Source organism: Sinocyclocheilus anshuiensis, unplaced genomic scaffold (genome assembly GCF_001515605.1).
Source record: "Sinocyclocheilus anshuiensis isolate Anshui unplaced genomic scaffold, SAMN03320099.WGS_v1.1 scaffold1116, whole genome shotgun sequence".
NCBI lineage: Eukaryota > Metazoa > Chordata > Actinopteri > Cypriniformes > Cyprinidae > Sinocyclocheilus > Sinocyclocheilus anshuiensis.
This window is the reverse complement of record NW_015548257.1, coordinates 19,872-30,018: the sequence shown is the minus strand read 5'-3', so window position 1 is coordinate 30,018 and position 10,147 is coordinate 19,872. Positions and strand designations below refer to the sequence as shown.

Sequence of the window (10,147 nt, the reverse complement as noted above, 5' to 3'; positions counted from 1 at the left end):
ATGTTCTCCATGATATGAGATGATGATGGACTGGTTTCTGAGAGCAGATGAATCTCCAGGACTTTACCTCTGTCTGAGATCTTCTTGAGCTGCTCTTTGCAGAAATCCTCCAGTTTGTGTCTCAGCTGACGGACAGATTCTCTCAGAGCATCAAAAGAGACGAGAGAACTGAAGAGATCATCATTTACGTCTGTAGATTCAGGAGGTGCTGAGAGAGACTGGAAACTCTACAGAAAACAGAAATCAAACTCATCAGCTCCACACTTCACCCAATAACCTGCAGGAACATCAGATGTGACTTCACTGATCTTTAGTAACTCAATCCAGCACTTTCACAGCATCAGATTCATTCTCCTCATATTCATTATATCACATTAGAGCTACAGATTCTAGTATTCACCACATACACTATAGGTGCTTTCGCACCGGAGGAACCTTTTCATAGTTCCTAGAACTATTGGCGGAAGGTTTTGTTGTGTTCGCACCGCAGGAACTAGGAATGTAAAAGATCTCTCTAAAGTTTAGAGCAGAAACTGAGGTAGATTTCTATCCCTAAGAAAATTTTAGTTATAGCTAAATTTATTTAAAGAAAGAGCAATTTGTTCAGCAAACCATTGTTACATGAAAAAGTAATTTATGTCCCCCTTCTAGGGAACTCTATGGGGGCACTATGGGGGATGCAGTCTGCATGACCGGTGTCTGAAGCACGTGTAAAACCATGCCAACCTGGCCCATGACATCATAGGCGGGATTTCTGGAAGTATAAAAGGGCACCTGCCCAATATGTCATCCACTTGCTGTCTGAAGGATACATCAACAGGCAGGCCGAAGGCATGGAAAGGGGGCGCAGCGTCTCGTTCCCTCTCAGGGAACCATGGTTACATGCGTAACCCTCCACGCTGGGCCCCCTAGGGGGCACTATGGGGAATGCAATCCAATCAAGCCGTGCCAAGGCGTATGCCTGTCCACCTGGTGGAGGAGCACCAAGAAAGTGACATACATACACCAAGCCTTTCCTCAGAATGGGGCCATGCCACTGACGCCATGGGCCGGTAACGCAACTTGGCAGTAACGGGGAATCCGAATAAAGGAAACATCCCACCCAAGTTAAGAGCACAGCTATCACAGATGGCTATGCTAAATGAGCAGAACTAACCTGGACACATAAGAACACTGAAGAGGATAACAGAAAACCTCCAAAGGAACTCAAGAGATCCCAAAGGGAATTAACTCCCTCAAGGGATCTCAACCCCTTGAATCCCGCGAGTCGAGCATTCGCTGTGCCTCGGCAACAGCAGGACAAGAACCGCGAGACGATGCCCTCGAGTGTTAGAATCCAAACACGGAGGCACACATCCCTAAGGCGCTGCTTGACTTGAGCGCTATCTGATCCGATAACCCAAAAAGGCCATCTCAATCCCGCGATCCGAGTTTTCGCCGTGCCTCCGCAACAGTGGGACCCGAACCGCGAGACGCAAACGCTTGTCACTCATCTCTCAAGAAGAGGGACAAACGCAAATATAGCTTCTCATTGGATAACACTCATAATGAGCGTGTTCAGAGCCCTTGCAGAGCACTGAACGTGCAAGCTCCCGACCAAAAACAGATGACAGATAGATCGTGCGCGTCCTCAAATGCCAGAAACCTCTGGAACGGAGGCACACACTCCTCTCATATTCATTATATCACATTAGAGCTACAGATTCTAGTATTCACCACATACACTATAGGTGCTTTCGCACCGGAGGAACCTTTTCATAGTTCCTAGAACTATTGGCGGAAGGTTTTGTTGTGTTCGCACCGCAGGAACTAGGAATGTAAAAGATCTCTCTAAAGTTTAGAGCAGAAACTGAGGTAGATTTCTATCCCTAAGAAAATTTTAGTTATAGCTAAATTTATTTAAAGAAAGAGCAATTTGTTCAGCAAACCATTGTTACATGAAAAAGTAATTTATGTCCCCCTTCTAGGGAACTCTATGGGGGCACTATGGGGGATGCAGTCTGCATGACCGGTGTCTGAAGCACGTGTAAAACCATGCCAACCTGGCCCATGACATCATAGGCGGGATTTCTGGAAGTATAAAAGGGCACCTGCCCAATATGTCATCCACTTGCTGTCTGAAGGATACATCAACAGGCAGGCCGAAGGCATGGAAAGGGGGCGCAGCGTCTCGTTCCCTCTCAGGGAACCATGGTTACATGCGTAACCCTCCACGCTGGGCCCCCTAGGGGGCACTATGGGGAATGCAATCCAATCAAGCCGTGCCAAGGCGTATGCCTGTCCACCTGGTGGAGGAGCACCAAGAAAGTGACATACATACACCAAGCCTTTCCTCAGAATGGGGCCATGCCACTGACGCCATGGGCCGGTAACGCAACTTGGCAGTAACGGGGAATCCGAATAAAGGAAACATCCCACCCAAGTTAAGAGCACAGCTATCACAGATGGCTATGCTAAATGAGCAGAACTAACCTGGACACATAAGAACACTGAAGAGGATAACAGAAAACCTCCAAAGGAACTCAAGAGATCCCAAAGGGAATTAACTCCCTCAAGGGATCTCAACCCCTTGAATCCCGCGAGTCGAGCATTCGCTGTGCCTCGGCAACAGCAGGACAAGAACCGCGAGACGCAAACGCTTGTCACTCATCTCTCAAGAAGAGGGACAAACGCAAATATAGCTTCTCATTGGATAACACTCATAATGAGCGTGTTCAGAGCCCTTGCAGAGCACTGAACGTGCAAGCTCCCGACCAAAAACAGATGACAGATAGATCGTGCGCGTCCTCAAATGCCAGAAACCTCTGGAACGGAGGCACACACTCCTCACACCGCTCACCTGCCTTGGTCTCTCACACGCACTTCAAACAGAGGGCTCCTGAAGACAGCAAAGTGGATGACATATTCGGCAGGTGCCCTTTTATACTTCCGGGAATCCCGCCTATGACGTCATGGGCCAGGTGGGCCAATAGATTGGCATGGTTTCACACATGCTTCAGACACCGGTCATGCAGACTGCATTCCCCAATGTTCCCCCTAGGGGACGCAGCGTGGAGTTCCCTAGAAACAGAATTTTTTTTTTTTTTCTGCAGATTAAAGAAAGTCAAACAGGTTTGGAGCGACAGCAAACAGCAGATTTTCCATTCTTGGACAAACTGTCCATTAAAGGCTGCTTGACCTTTGTAGTAACCTTTTTCACATCAACATGTTCTCCAAGTTTTAGACGGTGATTTGAGTTGTTAAGTACGTGTGCCAAAGAAGTTACCTGGCCCTTTAAGGATTACATAGGATTATGGTGTGAATGGCTTAAGTCTGTCTACTTTGCCTCTTAGTGTTTGTACTCAAATCTCAGTATGCAAGCAATGACCAACAATACTGTCTGTATACAGGTGCAGACCTTATAAAATCACCAATTAATGCATTAAATTGAGTTCATTTATATTGTAAGCCAAAACAATTTCTGATATACAACTTTGCACCTAAATCACTAATAAAAAGCCCGTGCGGGAGTCCCGCCTATGACGTCATGGGCCAGGTGGGCCAATAGATTGGCATGGTTTTACACGTGCTTCAGACACCGGTCATGCAGACTGCATTCCCCATAGTGCCCCCTACAGCGCGCAGCGTCTCGTTCCCTCTCGGGGAACCATGGTTACATGCGTAACCCGAGACGTTTAGGTTTTTCCTCCTGCTGTACAGAAACTATACTGAACTGTGACGTCAAAACCGAGGTACGTACCGAACCATCATGTTTGTGTACCGTTACACCTCTAGTAACACTGCAAGTTGTCATAGAAGATTTAGTCAGATTTCCTTGCTCTTTTAATCGCATAAATTGTGTGTTTACATTCCATCTCCATTATCAAAAAACCCAAGACACATCAAAAACAGATCCAATCAGGGCATCCTCCATTTATCAGTTTTTGACGTTTGTAAATGCCGCAAAGAAAGACATCACTTTCGCTGCTTCAGAGTTCCTGCTGCCGGTGTGAATGCAACCAGGAAAATGGCCCGAGGGGGAAATTGGTTCTCTAGGAACCACCATGCTGGCTAGATTCTAGAACTATGCGGTGCGAAAGCACCTTATATCAGAATCAGAATCAGAATCAGAAGAGCTTTATTACCAAGTATGTTTACACACACAAGGAATTTTACTTGACGACAGGAGATTCCAGTGTAGAAGAAAGTACAAACATAGTGCAGACATACATGATAGTGCAGACATACATAGGAATAACACAGTAGGGATGTAATATAACACTAATATAATAAAAAAGAAAAATTGAATAATGTACTATATACAGAAATAGAACTATAGGAAAAAATGTAATTATTTAGATAAATGTACAGATATGTTTATTAGTGTGCAGTTTAATATAAGTATAACATAACTATGTTAGTTGTGATGGACGATGTATAATTATGAAAGATTAATTGTTCAGACTGAATATAGCCTGTGGGAAAAAACTGTTCTTGTGCCTGGCTGTTCTGGTGGTCAGTGCTCTGTAGCGCCGACCAGAAGGCAACAGTTCGAAGAGAGAGTGGGCTGTATGTGAACTTTCTAGGAAATAGTTTGGATGATAAAACATCTGCTAAGATCATAAATGTCCATCTAACAGCTCAAGCACATCAATGGAGTCTCATTGTAGAGTTGAGTAGATTTGCTCAGGAAAAGCAGCTCAAAGGCTTTATTAGATTGAGCATTATTTATAACTTTAGAGACACTGACACTTCACAAGGACCCTTAAGACACGCTCAGTTTTGGTTTGGATTCAATACACTGAAGCATTGCTAATATACAGCCTCACTTCATGTTTGCGGTCTTCATGGTCAAATTCATCAATGTGTTACAGGCCAATAAAAATCTATTTTATCAAGTTTGAAGATGAGCTGATCCAATTTTGATGAATGTTACTCAGAATCTGTACTATCAAGTTCACTGATTTCACTATTATGCAATAAATCATAAGGAAACATGAGGTAAAAAGCTGAAATGTTAGTGAAGTTCTGAACTGTTGGTAGCGCTAGTGGTGTTTGACAGTTAAATATATCTAGAAAGAGCTCAGAGAAATGATTCCTAAGAGATTTCCAGAGCTGAAAGCCATTCGTAAGCGGCGTCTCTTTTTCAGAAGAAGATGATCAGATGAGAGTCTGACTGATGATTATATAATAAGACACACATGACATGTTTCTCTGTGAGTCTCTGTCACAGCAGGATCTGCTCAAGTCCACTATGATCCTGTTCTTCTAGATCTCTGTTACCTGCAGGAACTGGATGTGATCCTGTGTGTGCTCCAGCTGCTCCAGCTCAGCGTCTCTCCTCCTCAGATCATTGATCTCCTGCTCCAGTCGTCCTTCAGCTCGACTCACTGCAGTCTTCTCCTGATCTCTGATCAGCCGTATCAGCTCAGAGCAGCTTCTCTCAATGGAGCGGATGAGCTCAGTAAAGATCCTCTCACTGTCCTCCACTGCTGTCTGTGCAGAGCGCTGTTAGGACACACAGTGATTCAGGCTTCAGTGAGTCTGAACTGAGACGGAGACAAACTTCTCTTCTTCTCCAGACTCACCTTATGAGACTCCACAGCCTCTCTCAGCTGCTGAAGATCTTTCTCTCTCTGCTGGATTCTCTGCTGGAGCGTCTTCTGAGTCTGCTTCAGCTGCTTCTGCAGGACAAACAGATGATAGTGAATGTCACAGAAAACTACTGGCAATAAATCATCATGTGAACAGATGAATCCAGTAAACGCAGGGTGAGGCAGTTTAAAGGTTACTTATCTCAAATGATACACAATGGCTATAGGTTCAAACTGCAGAACTGATGATCGGTTACAATCATCATACATGAAATATCATGGACCATAAAGATTGTTTAGCAATATTTCATCAGTGTGTAGTTTTAAATACCTGTTTCTCTGTCCTCTGGTCTGCAGCTGATACAATGTCATGGTTTTTATGTTCAATAATCGTACACAGCATGCATATACATCTCTGGTCAGTGCGACAGAAAACCTCAAGGAGCTTCTCATGTTTCTGGCAGATCATCTCCTGCAGTCGTCCCGTGGCTTCAGTCAAATTGTGTCTCTTTCCTTTAAACCAGTTCTCATGTTGTTCGAGGTGATTCAGACAGTAAGAGTTCAGACACACCAGACAGGACTTGACGGCTTTGTATTTTCTTCCAGTACAGACGTCACACTGCACATTTCCAGCTCCAGCGTCACAGTCAACAGAGAGTTTGGTCTTCTTCAGTTTCTCCACCACTTCAGCCATCATGGTGTTTCTAGCTAAAGCAGGTCTTGGACTGAAGGTCTGTCTGCACTGAGGGCAGCTGTAGACTCTCATCTGATCCTCCTGATCCCAGCAGCCTGTAATACAGATCTTACAGTAACTGTGTCCACACTGGATGGTCACTGGATCCTTCAGGAGATCCAAACACAATGAACACATGAACTCATCCTGAAAAACTCTGGCTCCTGCCATTTTACTGCATGAACACAGAGACACAAACACACAACAGCTCAACTACACTTCAGTTTCTTTTTCCCCTTAAATCAGGTGATTCCTGTTTCCTGGTTCTGTGTTTGAGTGACGTGTGTAAAACAGGTGTGTCTGTGAGTCTGTAAAGAAGGTAAAGAATGATGTGCTCTCATGACAGTTTACACTGCAGGAGAATGGAGACTCCAGCTGATCTGTAGTAAATTCTGGGAAACCCAGGTAGATCTGTTCACTCCCCAGGAATCCTCCACTGCCAGCTGTTTTCTGACCTGATGCTCCTCCCGACAGACCCTCTCTGGCAGATTCTCCCTAGGAAGGACCTTCTTTCTCAGGGACAGGCATCATATAGCAGCTGCATCCAGATGTGTGGAATCTCCATGTGTGACTCCTGGATGGGACGGTGAAGACTTAACTGGCTTATGATAGGCAGTGATAGACACTTTCACTCAGACCAGAGTCTGCTCTATCAGACAGGCTTGTGTGCTGAAGTGGAGTCTGTTTATTGATTGGTGTTCTTCTTAACGATAAGACCCTCGAAGATCCCTGATCAGTTTTGTGCTTTCCTTTCTGCAATAGAAGTTGGAGAGGAGGCTGTCCCCCTCTACCTTGGAAATCTATTTTTCTGCGATTGCAGCACATCATGACGCAGTGGACAGTAGGTCCCTGGAGAAGCATGATCTGATCATCAGGTTCCTGAGAGGTGCTAGGAGGTTAAACCCTCCAAGACTGCACCTCATCCCCTCGTGGGATCTCTCTGAGGTCCTTGCTTGGCAACAAAAAGCTATGTTTGAGCCACTTGAGTCAGTTGAGGTTAAGATTCTATCTTTAAAGACAGCGCTCCTGTCCTTGCTCACTTCCTTCAAGAGGTTGAGGGACCTGCAGGCATATTCGGTCAACGAAACATGACTAGCATTTGGGTCCACATGATCAAAGGACTCCAGCCTGGATATGTGCTCAAAGTTCCCATCACTCCCTTCCAGGACCAGGTGATGAACTTGCAAGCACTGCTCTTGGGGGAGACAGTACTGCCCTGTACTGGGCTAGGTGCCCATACATCAGATCCCCTTCAGGTAATCCTGTATGTGTATTTTTCCATGGTATGGTTTCCCTAATGGTAAACCTGTGTCTTTCCCTCGACAAAATTCTTTCAGTCCGACCCTGCGTTGATACTAGTTCCATCCCTACTCAAGTAGGAGCTTCCGCAGTGGTTCATTCCATACGTAGCACGCCAGTTGTTTGAGTCTTACCTCTCAGATAGGTCCTTCAAGGTATCTTGGAGAGGTGAGGTGTCCAAGTCGCAACATCTAGCTACTGGGGTGCCACAGGGCTCAGTACTTGGACCACTTCTCTTCTCTGTCTACATGGCATCACTAGGTTCTGTCATTCAGAAACATGGCTTTTCATATCACTGCTATGCTGATGACACTCAACTCTACCTCTCATTCCATCCTGATGACCCGACGACAGCTGCTCGCATCTCAACATGTCTAACAGACATTTCTTGCTGGATGACGGACCATCACCTTCAACTCAACCTGGCTAAGACAGAACGGCTTGTGGTTTCAACAAACCCATCACTTTATCAAAATTTCACCATCCAGTTAGGCTCATCAACCATAACTCCTTCAAAAACAGCTAGAAACCTTGGAGTTGTGATTGATGATAAGCTGAATTTCTAAATTCATTGTAAACCACATTGCTAAAACTGCCCGGTCCTGCAGATTTGCTTTATACAACATTAGGAAGATCAGGCCCTTTCTTTCAGAACATGCAACACAACTCCTTGTTCAAGCTCTTGTTCTATCCAGGCTGGACTATTGCAATGCTCTCTTGCCAGGTCTTCCAGCCACTTCTATCAAACCTCTACAATTAATCCAAAATGCCACTGCAAGATTAATCTGTAATCAGAATAAAAGAACGCATGAGCAGCCATCAAGTGTTAGACAGTGTTCTAGGTTATTATATGCAGTTTTATATATATACACACACATACACACATATATATATATATATGTGTATGTGTGTGTTTGTATATATGTATGTGTGTGTATGTGTGTTTGCATGTATGTATATATATATATATATATATATATATATATATGTGTGTGTGTATGTGTGTGTTTGTATATATATATGTATATGTATGTATATGTATATATGTATGTATGTGTGTATGTGATATATACTTTGGATAAAAGCGTCTGCTAAATGACTAAATAAAATAAATAAATAGTACTGTCCTGTCAGTTAGTCCATATGTGTATTCTCCATGTCACCTCCCTGTGGGTAGGATGTGGATCCACAGCATTCCCAAACGTGAAACTGTCACTATAAAGGAATTTTTTTCCATTCATAATAAAAAGAAAAAGGAATGCCTAATGACCTTCCCCATAGTAAGTACTGTTCATTCGACCCCTCTAAAAAAAGATGTGAAGGATTATAAAGCTTACATGTTGGGAAGGTCAAGTATTGTGACTGTATCTGTCGGGGCACACTCCTGCTTGCCAGCACCTGCATCGCCAAATCTCATGACACAGTTCAGTGGTTGTGGTGCTTTCAATAGGGACCACATACATCAGTATAAATGTAACATCGTATGTGACTGACTAAAAAGGAACATCTCAGTTATGTATGTAAGCCTCGTTCCCTGAAAGAGAGAAAAATATGTTGTGTCCCTCCTGCTACAACCGTGAATGACCAAGACACGCACACAGCTCCTCAGCACAAACCTATTGTCCTCTAAGAAAAGAACAGTTCAGTATCGTCTACATCTTCATCAGAAACAAGATGAGAAACAGTGAATGAATCCAGTAAATCTTGATCAGAATAACAGAAACACATTTACACATATTACATAGCAAATCTCAACCTTTTATTTTGTCACAAAAATAAACTAAATTATCATCCAGCTCTTTATGCAAAGTTGGATATATAATTATTACAAATCTTAACGGTTTGATTGTTTATATCGTCGTCACAAATATAAATGTATTAATATCCAGGTCTAATCTCATAAGTGCGACTTCAGAGCATGAAAATCTATTCGTTAATTTTTTTATGTCATACTAAACAATTTTTCTTACAATAAGTGTTTTAAAAATGTGGGGCGACAAATGAAGCTCAAAAAGTACAAGACTATTTTCCTTGAATGTCATGAAATCACATGTTGAATAATTTGAGCTTTAAGAGTTTAAAATGGTCATTTACACTTTTTAACACTAATTATTTAACAAGCTGTAACTTAACATTAAAAACAAATTAACAATTAAATGCATGACAATAAAAACACCGGAATACAGAAGAACACAGACGTTGGAATGGGCCGGAGCTACATAAGGTAAATAATGACAATTATTTATTAACTGTGGGATCTTTTGAATTGAAAGGCCATTTTGATAATAATATCTATTCTGATTCATCAACACAGTTTCACTGATGATTCATAAACAATAATTCTGAAGATCATGTGACACTGAAGACTGGAGTAATGATGCTGAAAATACAGCTGCGCATCACAGCAATAAATTAGATTCCCCTTCAGGAACTCGAGCTGCGTCGAGATTTGCTTTGGGAACTCCCCTGCGTGACCGCGTTCTGAAGCACGTGTCAAATCAGCACAATGGAGCAGCGAGACGTCACGAGCGGGGTGACGTAA

General features: G+C 43.3%; 1 protein-coding gene across 1 annotated transcript; it reads right to left on the bottom strand.

Moving 5' to 3' along the window:
• Positions 1 to 2: 2 nt before the first annotated feature.
• Positions 3 to 6,583, bottom strand: LOC107655455 (E3 ubiquitin/ISG15 ligase TRIM25-like; the record flags this gene model as incomplete). Its single annotated transcript, XM_016442946.1, has 4 exons — positions 5,905 to 6,583; positions 5,568 to 5,663; positions 5,263 to 5,487; positions 3 to 227 (listed from the first exon to the last, which is right to left on the bottom strand). Coding segments are annotated over exons 1-4 (1,119 nt in total), but the record flags the coding sequence as incomplete, so codon positions are not given.
• Positions 6,584 to 10,147: the final 3,564 nt, after the last annotated feature.